This window comes from Nomascus leucogenys, chromosome 12, assembly GCF_006542625.1.
Source record: "Nomascus leucogenys isolate Asia chromosome 12, Asia_NLE_v1, whole genome shotgun sequence".
NCBI lineage: Eukaryota > Metazoa > Chordata > Mammalia > Primates > Hylobatidae > Nomascus > Nomascus leucogenys.
The window spans coordinates 50017178-50035368 of record NC_044392.1 but is presented as its reverse complement, the minus strand read 5'-3'; the positions used below and the strand labels follow the sequence as shown (position 1 = coordinate 50035368).

General features: G+C 47.6%; 1 protein-coding gene across 3 annotated transcripts; it reads left to right on the top strand.

Annotated features, from left to right (window-relative positions):
- The first annotated feature begins 4510 nt into the window (after positions 1-4510).
- On the top strand, positions 4511-17751 carry PSMD4 (proteasome 26S subunit, non-ATPase 4). 3 transcript variants are annotated; one of them, XM_012511228.2, is made up of 10 exons: positions 4511-4610; positions 12166-12306; positions 14222-14336; positions 15135-15221; positions 15467-15535; positions 15695-15910; positions 16305-16422; positions 16609-16740; positions 16821-16888; positions 17457-17751. In XM_012511228.2, exons 1-10 carry the CDS (start codon positions 4516-4518, stop codon positions 17625-17627), a joined length of 1212 nt encoding a protein of 403 aa, XP_012366682.1. In that variant the 5' UTR covers positions 4511-4515; the 3' UTR covers positions 17628-17751. The 3 variants fall into 3 exon arrangements, with proteins under 3 accessions (XP_012366682.1, XP_003259273.1, XP_030680430.1); XM_003259225.3 differs by having other exon boundaries at positions 16305-16413; positions 17457-17744; XM_030824570.1 differs by lacking the exon at positions 15467-15535 and having other exon boundaries at positions 4537-4610.
- The last annotated feature ends 440 nt before the right edge of the window (positions 17752-18191 follow it).

Sequence of the window (18191 nt, the reverse complement as noted above, 5' to 3'; positions counted from 1 at the left end):
AAATTAGCAGGGGATGGTGGCATGCGCCTGCAGTCCCAGCTACTTTGGAGGTCAAGGCCAGAGAATTGCTTGAACCCGGGAAGCAGAGGTTGCAGTGAGCGAAGATCGCGCCAGTGCACTCCAGCCTAGGCGACAGAGTGAGACTCTAAAAAAAAAAAAAAAGTAGGGGCGGTGAGGCTCATTCTGAGGTGTGAAGATAGGGAACCTTTGGAGAGAAGCAGGTAAGCAAACACAGCTGCTTTTCATACCACTATTCCCTATCTTATTAAGGGCACTCTGCAAATATTTATAGAGCAGCTAATGAGCAATGCATGGAGTAGCTGGAGATCAAAGAAATAATTGTCCTTCAAAAGTTTCTACTTTCCAGGAGGAACACAAATACACAAAAACAATATGTTATATGTGAGACAGCTTACTTAAGCTCTCTGAAGGTGGCACAGAACATAAAAGGGGGAAAAATTAGCAGTTATGTGTGATAAAGGTGTTAGAGAATGTTTCACTTCAGCACGAGGACCTAGATGCATAAGAATGGTCTGTTTTTGAGAACAAAGAAGAGATCATGGTGAGAATATTGGAATAGGTATAGTTAGAGGCAATATTGGGAACCCTGAAATATTTTTTGCCCCAATAGGATGTGATACAAAATAATTGAGAGACTAACAAAGTTCCATCAGAATTAATAGAGGATTGGCCGAGTCCAGCGGCTCACACCTGTAATCCCAGCACTTTGGGAGGCCAAGACGGGTGGATCACTTGAGGCCGGGAGTTCAAGAGCAGCCTGGCCAACAATGCGAAACCACATCTCTACTAAAAATACAAAAATTAGGCCAGGAGCGGTGGTTCACGCTTGTAATCACAGCACTTTGGGATGACGAGGCGAGCAGATCATCTGAGGTTGGGAGTTCGACCAACATGGAGAACCAACACGACCAACATGGAGAAAACCCGTCTCTACTAAAAATACAAAAAATTAGCTGGGCGTGGTGGATGCACGCCTGTAATCCCAGCTACTCGGGATGCTGAGGCAAGACAATCACTTGAACCTGAGAGGCAGAAGTTGCGGTAAGCCAAGATCGAGCCATTGCACTCCAGCCTGGGCAACAAGAGCGAAACTCCTCAAAAAAAAAAAAAAAAAACAAACAAAAAAAAACAATTAGCCGGGCATGGTGGCAGGCACCTGTAATCCCAGCTACTCGAGAGGCTGAGACAGGAGAATCGCTTGAACCCAGGAGGCAGAGGTTGCAGTGAGCCAAGATTGCACCATTCATTGCACTCCACCCTGGCAACAGAGTGACACGCCATCTCAAAAAAAAAAAAAAAAGCAAGTACTTGGATTGGAAGAGGAATGGGGGATTCTCAAAGTTTCTTTCCTTTATATTTTTCTTTTCTTTTCTTTTTTTTTTTTTTTTTTTGAGACAGATTTCACCATGTTGGCCAGGCTGGTCTCAAACTCCTGGCCTCAAGTGATCAGCCCACCTCGGCCTCCCAAAAGGCTGGGATTACAGCCGTGAGCCACCGCACTCAGCCCAGATTCTCAAAGTTTTGAATTTGATTTTCCCACAGCCCCAACCAGTCCTCCTTTTGTCTGGATAAGGAGAAAACTTTTTTCCCTAATAAGAATTGGAGGTTAACATGTTTTAGGCATAAATGTTCCGCATCCCTGACCTTGTCACTCAAGAGTGTACTCACAACTACTGAGTGGGTGGTGTAGATAATCCTTTTACGATTAGAGGGTCCCTCTAGCGGTGAGCAGCGACTAGTGCTTATTCTCTAGCTATATGCTCTAATTTATATTCAGATACAAGTAGGGCCTATTAGTGTAAAACTTCTAACTAAAAGAGAAATTAAAATGATAGGAATAATAAAGTTGGAAATCGTCATCTGGTCTGATATTTTACTCCTAAGCATGCCCATCTCAGCTATTCTGAAAAGTATTCAGAGATGAAGTCTCACTCATTCTTTATTAGTTTTGTTTTTCTTTTTTTGAGACGGAGTTTCACTCTTGTTGCCCAGGCTGGAGTACAATAGCACGATCTCGGCTCACTGCAACCGGATTCAAGTGATTCTCCTGCCTCAGCCTCCAGAGTAGCTTGGACTATAGGCACCCGCCACAACGCCCACCTAATTTTTGTATTTTTAGTAGGATGGGATTTCACCATGTTGGCCAAGATGTTCTCGATCTCCTGAACTTGTGATCCGTCCACCTCGGCCTCCCAAAGTGCTGGGATTGCCCAGCCTTGGTTTTGTTTTTTAGTCTTGCTCTGTCACCCGGAGCAATCCCAGCTCACTGCAGCCTTGACTTTCTGGGCTCGGGCGACTTTCCTACCTCAATCTCTCAAGTAGCTGGGACTACAGGTTCACACCATCACAATCAGCTAATTTTTGTATTTTTTTTGTAGCGATGGGGGTATCCAGGCTGGTCTTGAACTCCCAACCTCAAGTGATCTGCCCACCTCGGCCTCTCAAAGTGCTGGGATTACAGGTGTGAACCACCGTGCCCAGCTGGCCTTTTTTTCATTATGGAAATTTCTAAACCAAAAGTAGAGTAGTATGGTGAACCACTATGTACACATAACCCACCTTCAATAATTATCAACATAAATAAGACCAGTGTGACCGGGTGCAGTGGCTCAAGCCTGTAATCCCAGTTTTCAGAGGCTGAGATGGGAGGCCAGGAGTTTGAAGTTGCAGTGAGCTATGTATGATTGCACCACTGCTGCACTCCAGCCCAGTGAGACTTTGTCTCTTTTGTTTTATTTTGAGACCCTGTCTCAAAAAACAAAACAATTTGTTTCTTCCAAAGGATTAAGTTAAATCCCAAACTTCATAGTTTTTTATCTATGAATACAACATATAACTCTTAATAAAGACTTTTATAATGGTGATAACTTTAACACTATTATCATGCCTAAAAAAATTGCTTAATATCAAATATCCAGCTGATGTGATGGCTCACGTCTGTAATCCCAACACTTTGAGACTTTTTTTTTTTTTTTCAGAGATGGGGTCTGGCTGTGTTGCCTATGCTGGTCTCGAACTCATGCGCTCAAGCCATCCTCCCACATCAAAAAATTAAAAACAAATTAGCTGGGCTTGGTGGCATGCACCTATAGCCCCAGCTACTCAGGAGGCTGAGGCAGGAGGATCGCTTGAACCCAGGAGGTGCAAATTGCAGTGAGCCGAGATCAAGCCACTGCACTCCAATCTGGGCGACAGAGCGACACCCTGTCTCAATAAAATTTTGTAGAGACGGAGTCTGGCTGTGTTGTCCAGGCTGGTCTCAAACTCCTAGCCTGAGTCCATCCTCCTGCCTGGGCCTCCCAAAACGCTGGGATTATAAAACCTAAGCCATTGCATCAGGCCTTGAATGTAATTTTTGATTAACCAAAATGGTTTAGTGGTTTGTTCTTTGGCAGATTAGTTAATACAATTGAGTTGTCAAATCTTTTCTGGGCTCTGTACTGGGCTTAGGGAATTGTAAAGATTAAGACACATTGCCAGCCGGGTGTGGTGGCTCACGCCTGTAATCTCAGCACTTCGGGAAGCAGAGGCGGGTGGATCATCTGAGGTCAGGAGATCGAGACCAGCCTGGCCAACATGGTGAAACCTCGTCTCTACTAAAAATACAAAATTAGCCGGGTATGGTGGCATGGCCCTGTAGTCCCAGCTACCTGGGAGGCTAAGGCAGGAGAATCCCTGGAACCCAGGAGGTGGAGTTGCAGTGAGCCTAGATCTAGCCACTGAACTATATAGCCTGGGTGACAGAGCGAGATGAATCCGTCACACACAAAAAAAAAAGGCACGTTGCCTATCCTTAGTTAAATGGGGGAGGAGATAAATAAACAAATAAATTCAATTCAAGGGTATAAGGGCTTGTTGAATTAAAATTCTACAGGGAACTGAGGGCTGTAGAAAGTCGTTAGCGATCCCGACACTTTTTAAGTTTTTCTATTTTTGAGACGGAGTCTCACTCTGTCCCCCAGGCTGGAGTGCAGTGGCGCGATCTCGGCTCACTGCAATCTCTGCCTCCCGGGTTCAAGTAATTCTCCTGCCTCAGCCTCCCGAGTAGCTGCGATTACAGGCGTGCGCCATCATGCCCGGCTAATTTTTTGTATTTTTAGTAGAGATAGGGTTTCACCATGGTGGCCAGGCTGGTCTCGAACTCCTGACCTCGTGATCCGCCCGCCTTGGCCTCCCAAAGTGCTGGGATAACAGGCGTGAGCCGCCGCGCTCGGCCGATCCCGACACTTTTTTAAAATGACGAAGCTGGAATCGACACAGCACTTTCAAATGTTCCTCCATAGCTCCCCTGGGATCCGGCCAGCGGGAAACCCCAACTGAGAACTGCAATGGTAGGGAAAGTGGAGGCTAGATTGTTTTTTGTGTTACCGCGATTCCCTCCAACTACCCGCAAGACGTCCATTTGTTTGGCGGCGCCTACAACTCCCAGAACGCAACGAGGGGGACGGAGGCGGAAGCAGCTGGCTAGCCGAGGTCTGTGATTGGTGAAGAGCGATGGGCCAATTGGAGAAGTTGTTGTTAAGCCGTGCCGGAGACCGGGTCGGGAGGGAGGAAGGTGACAAGATGGTGTTGGAAAGCACTATGGTGTGGTGAGGAGCTACCTCGGGGCAGGAGGGGCAGAGCTGGGTCCTGGGCGCGTGTTGCGCCAAGACAGGGAGGGTCTGGGGTGGGGGCCGGGGGCTCATGGGCGAGAGGCGGCCCTGGGCCCGGAGGTAAGGAGCCCGCTGGACTCCCTGAGTCATCCCGGGGCCCTGGAGTGGCGGATAGTCCCGGGTTACCCCTGTTACCCCCAGGGGGACGGTCATTGGATGGTCATTCCTGCTGCCTTTCTCTGTTCTAGCGCCGTCTTCACTAGAGCAGCCCGGGTCTGTCTTTAGCCACAGTTCTGCTTTTCGGACTCATCGTAGTAGTTTTCTGCCCTCCTTTCTTCGCAAAATAACGTCTATTAGGAAAATAGATTATTAATCCCTTCCTCTCCCCATTCCCTCGTCTCTAACTTCATTACCTTTCCCTGTATCATCTTCAAAGGTACCATTTACAGATTGCTTTTTATGTATCAGTCATTTTGTTTATCTCACTTAAACCTCACAACCACACCTTAAGGTAAATTATCTCTCCATTTTACGGTTCAGGATACCGAGTCTCAGCGATTTTAAGTGATTTGTCCAGAATCATACAGCTAGTTAAGTGGTAGAGTCAAGATTTAAACCCAGGGCTGTCTGACACAAAGGCTTTATCCGGTGAGGTAGCTCTCTTCGTCAGTCTCAGGCTTGGGCTGAGTACCTATTACGAGTCACATTAGAAGAGGAGGACATAAATTTTTGCAGGGTTTCAAGAGTTCCTTCTAAGTGTAATCATTGAATGTAACACAGAATAGTTGACGAACACAAATCACCAATTGGGTGAAACAGACACCTATGAGATTTCTTCTTTTTATTTTCTGGGGGGAGCATAGCGTTGCCAGATAACATACAGGATGCCCAGTGAAATTTGAATTTCAGATAAACCATGAATAATTTTTTTTTTTGAGACAGTCTTGCTCTGTCTCCCGGACTGGAGTGCAGTGGCCCAATCCGGCTCACTGCAGCCTCCGCCTCCCTGGTTCAAGTGATTCTCAATGAACTAATTTACACTTGCACCAACGGTATAACAGTGTTCTCTTTTCTCGCAACCTTGCCAGCATCTGTTTTTTGACTTTTTAGTAATAGCCATTCTGAGTGGTATTAGGTGGTACCTCATTGTGGTTTTGATTTATTTGCATTTCTCTAATGATCAGTGATATTGAGGTTTTTTTCATATGCTTGTTGGCCATATGTATGTCGTCTTTTGAAAAGTTTCTGGCTGGGGCGGTGGCTCAGGCCTGTAATCCCAGCACTTTGGAAGGCCAAAGTGGGTGTATCACCTGAGGTCAGGAGTTCTTGACCAGCCTGGCCAACATGGTGAAACCCCATCTCTATTAAAAATACAAAAATTAGCCAGGCGTGGTGGTGGACGCCTGTAGTCCCAGCTACTCCGGAGGCTGAGGTGGGAGAATCGTTTGAACCCGGGAGGAGGAGGTTGCAGTGAGCCGAGGTGGTGCCACTGCACTCTAGCCTGGGTGACAGAGTGAGACTCCCTCTCAAAAAAAAATAATAATAATAAAATATATAAATAAAAATAAAGCGGCTGATGTCTGTTCATGTCCTTTGCCTACTTTTTTTTTTTTTCTCTTTGAGAAGGAGTTTTGCTCTTTTTGCCCAGGTTGGAGTACAGTGGCGCCATCTCAGCTCACTGCACCCTCCGACTCTCTGGTTCAAGTGATTATCCTGCCTCAGTCTCCTGAGTAACTAGGATTACAGGTGCCCACCACCACGCCCAGCTTTTTTGTATTTTTGGTAGAGACGGGGTTTCATCATGTTGGCCAGGCTGGTCTCAAACTCCTGAGCTCAGGTGATCCACTCGTCTCAGCCTCCCAAAGTGCAGGGATTACAAGCGTTGAGCCACCATGCCCGGCTCCTTTGCCCACTTTTTTTTTTTTCCGCTCTTATTGCCCAGGCTGGAGCGCAGTGGCACAATCTCAGCTCACTGCAACCTTCGGCTCACTGCAACCTCCGCCTCCCGTGTTCAAGCGATTCTCCTGCCTCAGCTTCTTTAGTAGCTGGGATTACAGGCATGCGCCACCACACCCAGCTAATTTTGTGTTTTTAGTAGAGACCGGGTTTCTCCATGTTGGTCAGGCTGGTCTCGAACTCCCAACCTCAGGTGATCCGCCCACCTCGGCCTTCCAAAGTGCTGGCATTATGGGTGTGAGCCACTGTGCCTGGCCCGTCTTCCAGGATTTTTATAGTTTTGGGTTTTACATTGTCTCTAATCCATCTTCAGTTAATTTTTGTATATGGTGTAAGAAAGGGGTCCAGCTTCAGTCTTCTGCATATGGCTAGCCAGTATCCCCAGTTATTGAATAGGGACTCTTTTTCCTCACTGCTTGTTTTGTCAGCTTTGTCAAAGAGCAGATGGTCACAGGTGTGCGGCCTTATTTCTAGACTCTCTATTCTGTCCCATTGGTCTCTGTGCCTGTTTTTGTACCAGTGCCATGCGGTTTTGGTTATTGTAGCCCTAAGTAATAGTTTGAAGTTGGGTAAAGTTGCCCCCAGCTTTGTTCTTTTAGCTTAGGATTGCCTTGGCTTTTTTGGCTCTTTGTTGGTTCCATATGAATTTTCAAATCGTTTTTTCTAGTTCTTTGAAGAATGTCCTTGGTAGTTTGATAGGAGTAGCATTGAATCTGTAAATTGCTTTGGGAAGAACGGCCAATTTTAATTAATTAATTTATTTATGAGACAGAGTCTTGCTCTGTCTCCCAGGCTGGAGGGCAGTGGTGTGATCTCGGCTCATTGCAGACCTCTCAGGTTCAAGTGATTATTGTGCCTCAGCCTTCAAGTAGTTGGGATTCCAGGCACCCGCCACCATACCTGGCTTTTTTTTTTTTTTTTTTTTTTGTACTTTTACTAAAGATGGGGTTTGGCCGTGTGGCCAGGCTGGTCTTGAACTCCTGGCCTCAAGTGATCTGCCCACCTCAGCCTCCCAAAGTGCTAGAATTACAGGTGTGAGCCACCATGCCCAGCAGTGGCTTTAATGATATTGATTCTTCCTATTCATGAGCATGGGATGTTTTTCCACTTGTTTGTATCTTCTTTGATTTATTTGAGCAGTATTTTGTAATTCTCATTGTAGAGCTCTTTCATCTCCCTGGTTAGTTGTATTCCTAGGTTTGTGTTGTTTTTTTTTTTTTTGAGACGGAGTCTTGCTCTTGTCGCACAGGCTGGAGTGCAATGGCACCATCTCGGCTCACTGCAACCTCCACCTCCCGGGTTCAAGCGATTCTCCTGTCTCAGCCTCCCAAGTAACTGGGATTACAGGTGCATGCCACCACGCCTGGGTAAATTTTTTCTGTATTTTTAGTAGAGATGAGGTTTCATCATATTGGTCAGGCTGGTCTCGAACACCTGACCTCAGGTGATCTGCCGGCCTCAGCCTCCCAAAGTGCTGAGATTACAGGCATGAGCCACCACGCCCAGCCAAGGTATTTTATTCTTTTTGTGGCAGTATGCACATAGTTCTTGGCACCATGTAGTGCATCATGGGGAACCTGCTATTGATGTGACTGCCTTGCACATGTGCCATTCTACTACCCTTTTGTGTTTTTTTTTTGGGGGGGGAGGGGAGACAGGGTCTCATTCTGTCACCCAAGCTGGAGTGCAGTGGTGTGATCTTGGCTCACTGCAGCCTCGACCTCCCAGGCTCAAGTGATCCTCCTGCCTCAGCCTCCTGAATAGCTGGGACTACAGGCACATACCACCATGCCCAGCTATTTTTTGTATTTTTTGTAGAGATGGGGTTTGTCATATTGATTAGGCTGGTCTCGAACTCTTGGGCTCAAGAGAGCCTCCCTTCTTGGCCTCCCTAAGTGCTGGGATTACAGGCATGAACCATCACACCCAGCCTGTATTCTCTTTTAAAATAAAGGTTTTGGTGGTAATCCTAGCTACTTAGGAGGCTGAGGCAGGAGAAGGGGTTAAGCCCAGGAGTTTGAAGTTACAGTGAGCTATGATTTCACCACTGGCCTCCAGCCTGGGTGACAGAGCAAGATCCTGTCTCAAAAAAATATGTGAAATGGCCAGGTGTGGTGGCTCACACCTGTAATCCCAGCACTTTGAGAGGCAGAGGTGGGCGGATCATCGGAGGTCAGGAGCTCAAGACCAACCTGGCCAACATGGTGAAACCCCGTCTCTACTAAAAATACAAAAATTAGCCGACATGGTGGTGCACGCCTGTGGTCCCAGCTACCCGGGAGGCTGAAGTGGGAAGATCTATTGAGCCTAGGAGGTTGAGGCTACAGTGAGCTGTGACTGTGCTTGAACCTGTGCCTGAATACTACCCTAGGCAGGTTGAGTATTCCCTATCTGAAATGGCTAGGACCAGAAGTGTTTCAGATTTTGGATTTTTGTCAGATTTTGGAATATTTACATTATACTTAACCAGCAGAGTATCCCTAATCTGGAAGTCTGAAGTGCTCCAGTGATAATTTCCTTTGGACATCATGTCAGCACTCAAAAACTTTCTGATTTGGGGCATTTCGGATCTCAAGAGTTTCTGATTAAGTGTACTCAACCTGTATTCCCTTTTCTATTAATACTTGTTTTCCAGTACCTTCTTAATTACCTCTCTTTACCATTTTTGGTTTATTGCCAAACAAAGCATACTAAAGAAAAAAAATTGCCCCAAGCTCATATTTTGCTTGCCAATAGAAATGAGATGTCTTGGCTAGGTGCCGTGGCTCACACCTGTAATCCCAGCACTTCGAGAGGCCAAGGCAGGAGGACTGCATGAGTCTAGGAGTTTGTGATTAGCCTGGGCAACAAAGTGAGACTCCATCTCTATAAAATAAAAAATAAATAAATAATGTGGTTTTTTTGGTAAAGACTGGGTCTCCCTGTGTTGCCCAGGCTGTTCTCCAACTCCTGGGCTCAAGCGATTCTCCCTTCTCGGCCTCCCAAAGTGCTGGGATTACAGACGTGAGCCACCATGCCCAGCCTAAAAAATAGATAAAATTTTAAAAAGAAGAAATGAGGGCCAAGTGTGGTGGCTCATGCCTGTAATCCCAGCACTTTGGTAGGTTGAGGTGGGTGGATCACCTGAGGTTGGGAGTTTGAGACCAACCTGATCAACATGGAGAAACCCCGTCTCTACTAAAAATACAAAATTAGCCGGGTATGGTGGCGCATGCCTGTTATCCCAGCTACTTAGGAGGCTGAGAGAGGAGAATTGCTTGAACCTGGGAGGCGGAGGTTGTGGTGAGCCGAGATCGAGCCATTGCACTCCAGCCTGGGCAACAAGAGCGAAACTCTGTCTCAAAAAAAAAAAAAAAGAAAGAAATGAGGTATCTCATCTAAGGCACTGTTTCCGTCCGTTAGCACAGGTAGAACCTTAACTATTGGAGCTCTCAGGGACCTCAGAGGTCATCAAGAATTGATCCTTACAGGAGCTTATATAACTGCATCACTTACCTGCCTTCTTTTGGTCTTTGGGAAACTCGAGATTATATTTCACATTAGCTGGATACTTTTAGATCATGAAAAGTTGCAAGGATCTAAGAGGTGAGACTTCAGATCCACAAAACCTCATTTTTACCGTTCAGTTCAGCTGTCGAAGCTGTTAAGCATTTAATGAGATGATTGCATTGTACTTTTCTGCACTCAGTGCTGCCAAGTGTGTGTTATTTTATAGACCTCTTTTTTTTTGAGGCAGTGGCACCATCTTGGCTCAATGCAGCCTCCACCTCTGGGGTTCAAGTGATTCTCCTGCCTCAGCCAACCGAGTAGCTGGGATTACAGGTGCCTGCCACCACCCCCGGCTAACTTTTATATTTTTTAGTAGAGACGGGATTTCACCATGTTTGCCAGGCTGGTCTCAAACTCCTGAGCTCAAGTGATCTGCCCGCCTCGGCTCCCCAAAGTGTTGGGATTACAGGTGTGAGCCACCATGCCTGGCCCTATTTTATAGATTTTTTTTTTGATGGAATCTCACTCTGTCGCCCAGGCTGGAGTGCAGTGGCGTGATCTCGACTCACTGCAACCTTGGCCTCCCGGGTTCAAGCGATTCTCCTGCCTCAGCCTCCTGAGTAGCTGGGACTACAAGTGTGCGCCACCATGCCTGGCTAATTATTGTATTTTTAGTAGAGACGGGGTTTCACGATGTTAGCCAACACTGGTCTCTAACTCCTGACTTCAGGTGATACATCCGCCTCCACCTCCCAAAGTGCTGGGATTGCAGGCATAAGCCACTGTGCCCAGCCTATTTTATAGATTTTATTTTTATTTTTATTTTTTTTCTTTTTCTTTTTTTTTGAGACGGAGTCTTGCTCTGTCACCCAGGCTGGAGTGCAGTGGCGCAATCTCGGCTCACTGCAAGCTCCGCCTCCCGGGTTCACGCCATTCTCCTGCCTCAGCCTCTCCGAGTAGCTGGGACTACAGGCGCCCGCCACCACGCCCGGCTAATTTTTTTTTGTATTTTTTAGTAGAGACGGGGTTTCACCGTGGTCTCGATCTCCTGACCTCGTGATCCGCCCGCCTCGGCCTCCCAAAGTGCTGGGATTACAAGCGTGAGCCACCGCGCCCGGCCTTATTTTTTTTTTCAAGACGAAGTTTTGCTCTTGTTGCCCAGGCTGAAGTACAATGGCGTGATCACCACAACCTCCGCCTCCTGGGTTCAGGCAATTCTCCTGCCTCAGCCTCCCGAGTAGCTGGGATTACAGGCATGTGCCACCACGCCCAGCTAATTTTCTACTTTTAGTAGAGACGGGGTTTCTCCGTGTTGGTCAGGCTGGTCTTGAACTCCTGACCTCAGGTGATCCACCTGCCTTGGCCTCCCAAAGTGCTGGGATTACAGACGTGAGCCACCGCGCCCAGCTATAGATATTTTTAAGTTACCTTCTTCATTTCCTATATTTGGATTACTGCCATTTAATGGCAGACTTAGAGTATTTATCCATGACAAAGCTTAGTAGCACTTAAGTGCAGCTTATAAGAAGGTGCTGTGGTTCATCAGTAGATCACCGCCTTTGGTGCTCATCAGAATCATTTTGTAAGGATTTAAAAATTTTTTCAGCTGGGCACCAGGTGGCTCACACCTGTTCTCCCAGCACTTGGGGAGGTGGAGGCAGGAGGATCTCTTGAGCTCAGAAGTTCAAGACCAACTTGGGCAACATAGCTAGACCCCTGTCTCTACAAAAAAAATTTAAAAGGTAGCTGCGTGGTGGCTCACATCTATAGTCCCAGCTACTTGGGAGGCTGAGGTGAGAGGATCACTTGAGCCCAGGAGGTGGAAGCTGCAGTGAGCCATTAGTGCACCACTCTACTCCAGCCTGAGTGACAGAGCAAGACCCTGTCTCAAAAAAAAAAAAAAAAAAAAAAATTCCTCAGTGGTTATTCTGAGTCAATAAATGTGGGCTAAGGCTTGATCATCTGTATATTTAAAAAAGAAAAAAAGCTACAGGTAACTCTATGAAGACTGAGAGCTGCTGCTATAGGGGGCCTCTGGAACCTGGAGAGAAGGTTTTGGAAAACTTCTACATTTCTTCTCTCTTGTCCTTCAACTCTAATCTGACAGTGTGGACAACAGTGAATATATGCGGAATGGAGACTTCTTACCCACCCGGCTGCAGGCCCAGCAGGATGCTGTCAACATAGTTTGTCATTCAAAGACCCGCAGCAACCCTGAGAACAACGTGGGCCTTATCACACTGGCTAAGTATGGGGGACAGAGGAGGAGGGGACTCAGTAGGTGGGTGGTTGTTACATGCTACTCTTCTTTAGATTCCATGAGGCTGCTTTTGCCCATCACTTTCCTAGACTGCCTTCTGCACTATTTAGTGTAAATGTTAATAACAACTTTTTTTGTATTAACCTGAATTTAATACAGTATGGAAGCTAAATCTCCTGGGGTGAAATTTCTGTATCTTTTTATTGTTTGTTGGGCAGGGCTAGGGTAGGGGGTGAAATTTCATAATATATTTTAAAGTCAGTGAAAAGTGATTTTGGGCTGGGCACAGTGGCTCACGCCTATAATCCCAAGAGTTTGAGACCAGCCTGGGCAACAGGGCAAAACCCTGTCTCTACTAAAAATACAAAAATTAGCCAGGCATGGTGGTAGGTACCTGTAATACCAGCTACTCAGGAGGCTGAGGCAGGAGAATCGCTTGAACACGGGAGACGGAGGTTGCAGTGAGCCAAGATCACACCACTGCACTCCAGCTTGGGTGACAGAATGCGACTCCATCTCAAAAAAAGAAAGAAAAAAGTAATTTTTGGATCAGAGCCCCTGGGCATATATCACTCATCCTTTTACCCTAAAAGTGTTTTGTTTTAGGAACTGATTATTCTTAAATGAGTAGCCTCCCACTCCAGTGTACATAGTGTTATCTGGGAAAATGGGTCTGGAGGTGGAGAAGACAGGAGAGATACAAATTAGCATCGTTATTTTGGTGGATTCTTAGGGCCCTGTGAGCCTTTAAAAGGAGTTAGGGGAAAACATTTGGAATAGAGGGCAGGTTTCTTTTTTTTTTTTTGAGACGGAGTCTCGCTCTGTCGCCCAGGCTGGAGTGCAGTGGCACGATCTCGGCTCACTGCAAGCTCCACCTCCAGGGTTCATGCCATTCTCCTGCCTCAGCCTCCCGAGTAGCTGGGACTATAGGCGCCTGCCACCATGCCCGGCTAATTTTTTTGTATTTTTTTAATAGAGACGGGGTTTTACCGTGTTAGCCAGTATGGTCTCGATATCCTGACCTCGTGATCCACCCGCCTCGGCCTCCCAAAGTGCTGGGATTACAGGCGTGAGCCACCGCGCCTGGCTGAGGGCAGGTTTCTTACAAAGCCAACCACTTAATTATTTCTGTGCTTGGTTTCCATTAAATACTAGATGTTTGATTAAGAAGAATAGAGGCCAAGCACAGTGGCTCACGCCTGTAATCCCTGCATTCTGGGAGGCCAAGGCAGACGGATCACTTGAGGTCAGGATTTCGAGACCAGCCTGACCAACATGGCAAAACCCCGTCTCTACTAAAAATACAAAAATTAGCTGGGCGTGGTGGTGCACATCTCTAATCCCAGCTACTCAGGAGGCTGATGCACGAGAATTGCTTGAACCCGGGAGGCAGAGGTTGCAGTGAGCTGAGATTCGCCACTGCACGCCAGCCTGGGTGACAGAGCGAGACTCTGTCTCAAAAAATAAAAAAAGAATAGAGATTACAGTTAGAATAGAAATAATGGTTATTATCCAGGTCTCTAAAGAAAAAGTCAGACATAGGCCAGGCGTGGTGGCTCACGCCTGTAATCCCAACACTTTAGAAGGCCAAGGTGGGTGGATCACGAGGTCAGGAGATCAAGACCATCCTGGCTAACACAGTGAAACCCCGTCTCTACTAAAAAAAATACAAAAAATTAGCCGTGCGTGTTAGTGGGTGCCTGTAGTCCCAGCTACTTGGGAGGCTGAGGCAGGAGAATGGCGTGAACCCAGGAGGCGGAGCTTGCAATGCCCCGAGATTGCGCTACTGCACTGCAGCCTGGGCAACAGAGCGAGACTCCGTCTAAAAAAATAAATAAATAAAAGTCAGACACAGGTACTTGTGCTGACCTGAACTCACTGAAATGCTTTTCCTACATCCCAGTGACTGTGAAGTGCTGACCACACTCACCCCAGACACTGGCCGTATCCTGTCCAAGCTACATACTGTCCAACCCAAGGGCAAGATCACCTTCTGCACAGGCATCCGCGTGGCCCATGTGAGTCCTACTGGGTTCCCTGGACCTTTCCTCCCTGCTCTGAGGTCCTGCCTCCATCATACTCATTTCTCTCCTGGAATCCTGAGCTAGGACCAGAGCAAGAGAAAGCTAACTTGGAGTAGAAAGGATATGGGGGATGAATTCCAGGGTAGTTGAGGGTTGTGAAGGGAAAAATCCCTAGGATTGAGAATTAAGGCTGGGTATGGTAGCTCATGCCTGTAATCCCATCACTTTGGGAGGCCAAGGGAGGAGGATTGCTGAAGGCCAGCAGTTCAAGACCAGCCTGGGCACATAGTGAGACCCTGTTTCTCTAAAAAAAAAAAAAAGGCCGGGCACGGTGGCTTACACCTGTAATCCCAGCACTTTGGGAGGCTAAGACGGGCAGATCACCTGAGGTCACGAGTTCGAAACCAGTCTGGCCAACGTGGTGAAACCCCATCTCTACTGAAAATATAAAAATTAGCCAGTACTAGGGAGGCTGAGGCAGGATAGTCACTGGAACCCGAGAGGTGGAGGTTGCAGTGAGCTGAGATTGCGCCACTGCACTCCAGACTGGGTGACAGAGTGAGACTCCATCTCAAAAAAAAAAAAAAAAAAGAGAATTAACCTCCCTTCTTTATGCACAGAGAGTCATAGCAAAAAGGGAGGAGTTGGGGGTGTTAAATCTTGTGTGAGCGTGATGATAGATGGTGTACTTCAGGTACAAAGAAACTGTAAGAAAATGGGAACCGAGTGACCGAGGAAAGAGCTGAGTGATTTCCTCTGGTTGACTCTGAGAACTTCCTCTCCCTTTACAAGCTGGCTCTGAAGCACCGACAAGGCAAGAATCACAAGATGCGCATCATTGCCTTTGTGGGAAGCCCGGTGGAGGACAATGAGAAGGATGTGAGTCCAAGTGGCAGCTGGGGAATGTGGGGAGCCCGTGTTTGGGACTGAGGTCTTTCAGCCCTCAGGAGAACCTGGCAGAGGCATCAGGCTCATCACTTTGGGGAAAGGTGAATGTGGAGAATTCAGTGATTCTGTTGCAGGACCTTGGGGAGGTCAATAGATTTCTGTATGCTTTTATGCGGTGGGTCCTTCCCCCCTCGAGTATGGAACAGATTTCTTGATTTTTCTTCCCTTCTTCCCAGCTGGTGAAACTGGCTAAACGCCTCAAGAAGGAGAAAGTAAATGTTGATATTATCAATTTTGGGGAAGAGGTGAGTAGGGACTGATTGGAGGGCATTGACTTAATTTGGTTATAAACAGAATGGTCCTTAACCCTGAGGAGTGCGGGCACTGTGGCAGAGTAATGCAGAAATGGCAAAGAACAGGGAGCAAGGCCCGAAGGAGGGTGTCATGTATTCTTTCCTCCCCAGGAGGTGAACACAGAAAAGCTGACAGCCTTTGTAAACACGTTGAATGGCAAAGATGGAACCGGTTCTCATCTGGTGACAGTGCCTCCTGGGCCCAGTTTGGCTGATGCTCTCATCAGTTCTCCGATTTTGGCTGGTGAAGGTGGTGCCATGCTGGGTCTTGGTGCCAGTGACTTTGAATTTGGAGTAGATCCTAGTGCTGATCCTGAGCTGGCCTTGGTGAGCAAATGTTGACCCCAGGTAGAGTCCAAAGGTCCTTCTTTGTTCTCTTCTGGCACACACATCACAGAGCTTCTATCAGGCTGGACAGTCCTAGACACTCCCAGTCACTCATTTTCCAAGACCTCCTTTTGCCACCTCTTCCCTATAATTCTGTCTGATCTCTAGGGACACCAGTGTCAGATGCTTTCTTGTTCACTTCTGATGAAAACCGAGGCTTCTCCCAAGTCCTTACTTTTTAATCCCGTACCACTGCTTATCCCTCCAGCTTCTTCTCTGTGTGATAAACCAGAAGCTGCACCTTTATCTTCCTTTCCCACACCCCAACTGACTTCCCCAGCTCCCTGTAGGAGTGAGGGCAGGGGAGGCCTGATTATGCCCTGCCCTTCACCAGGCCCTTCGTGTATCTATGGAAGAGCAGCGGCAGCGGCAGGAGGAGGAGGCCCGGCGGGCAGCTGCAGCTTCTGCTGCTGAGGCCGGGATTGCTACGACTGGGACTGAAGGTGAAAGAGGTGGAATCTGAAGTCCTGGGACTGCAGGATGCTAAACATTGAAAGCTGGGTGTAGGCACTGCAGGGAGAGTGTGGAGGTCTGACAGGGTAGGAATATGTGGGAGGGCTGGGCTAGGAATGGCTTTGGAGGCTGGCCTGTGTGGATATGGCACTAATTCTACCCTGCTCCTCTTTTCCTTTTCCCAGACTCAGACGATGCCCTGCTGAAGATGACCATCAGCCAGCAAGAGTTTGGCCGCACTGGGCTTCCTGACCTAAGCAGTATGACTGAGGAAGAGCAGATTGCTTATGCCATGCAGATGTCCCTGCAGGGAGCAGGTGAGCCAGAGCCTGGGTGGTGCCTAGGCAGAGGTTGGGGTGAGGAAGTGTAACTGAACAGACTGACTTCTTTTCCTCAGAGTTTGGCCAGGCGGAATCAGCAGACATTGATGCCAGCTCAGCCATGGACACATCTGAGCCAGCCAAGGTGAGACCCAACCCTGCCCCCATCAGGTTTAAAGTCCTTGAATTTAGATCCTCATCCCCCTGGGGCTGGGAGCATTTCTACTATAGCTAAGTCCTTTGAGGAGCAGATGGAAACACATGGATATGCATTTCTTACATGTAAACCTTGCTAAGGTAGCAATGCTAATGGTCAGAGCTGGAGAAATGTCCTCTTGTTCTGTAATTTTCCTTCCTTGCTGGTGGGAGCAGCCTGGGCAGTTCTCTAGGATGTCTTCCCAGGAGGGAGAAAAGAGGGTCTGGGAAAAAGAAAAAGGAGAACTGGGTGTCTTGAGGGCAGGAAACCTCAATGTGATGGCATCTGTTTTTCTCCTCAGAGCTCAATTAACAGAGTTCTCAGCAGGCCCCTCCTCTATTTGGTTAGTAATAAGGATTTTGCTGACTTGTCCTTTCCTTACCTCGGCCAGAGGTGCCCGGATCCCCACACAGTCAGAAGGCAGGGGGGCTCTGGCAGCGGCATGCTCCTGTCCTTAACACCTGCTTACTTCCTGCCGCTCCATACCCTCCCTTGAGCTCACACTGCCTGTTTGCAGGAGGAGGATGATTACGACGTGATGCAGGACCCCGAGTTCCTTCAGAGTGTCCTAGAGAACCTCCCAGGTGTGGATCCCAACAATGAAGCCATTCGAAATGCTATGGGCTCCCTGGCCTCCCAGGCCACAAAGGACGGCAAGAAGGACAAGAAGGAGGAAGACAAGAAGTGAGACTGGTGGGAAAGGGTAGCTGAGCCTGCTCAGGGGACTGCGTGGGAAGCACGGAATATAGGGTTAGATGTGTGTTATCTGTAACCATTACAGCCTAAATAAAGCTTGGCAACTTTTTTTCCTTTTTTGCTTCAAATATTGATGGTTTTGAGTGTGAGAGAGGGGAGGAGCCCCTGGCCTGAAGGAGAGCCTTCCTTGTTGAGTTCTCCTCTGTTTCCACCTGTCTGGGCCTCCTAACGTGCTGGGATTACAGGCCCAGGAGCCATGTTTCCATTTCTAATGAGCGAAGACCTTATTTAAACCACCTTCTTGCCAATAACTTTTACTCTGCACTCACACAGCTGAACCCCAAGCATGGAATGGTGCTCAACCTTTTCAGTTTTTTCATGTGGACTTCTAAGGTTCAGCAAGTTTAGGTTATTTGGCCAAGGATATTTAGCTAATGAAGAGGCAGAACCAGGATCAAAATCCAAACTTGTCTCAGACCTGTCTCACCAGGAGTTGAGTCACCACCAAACAGTAGTTTCCCATTGGTCAGCTGCCTTCAGTGACCCTGGTCAGCCC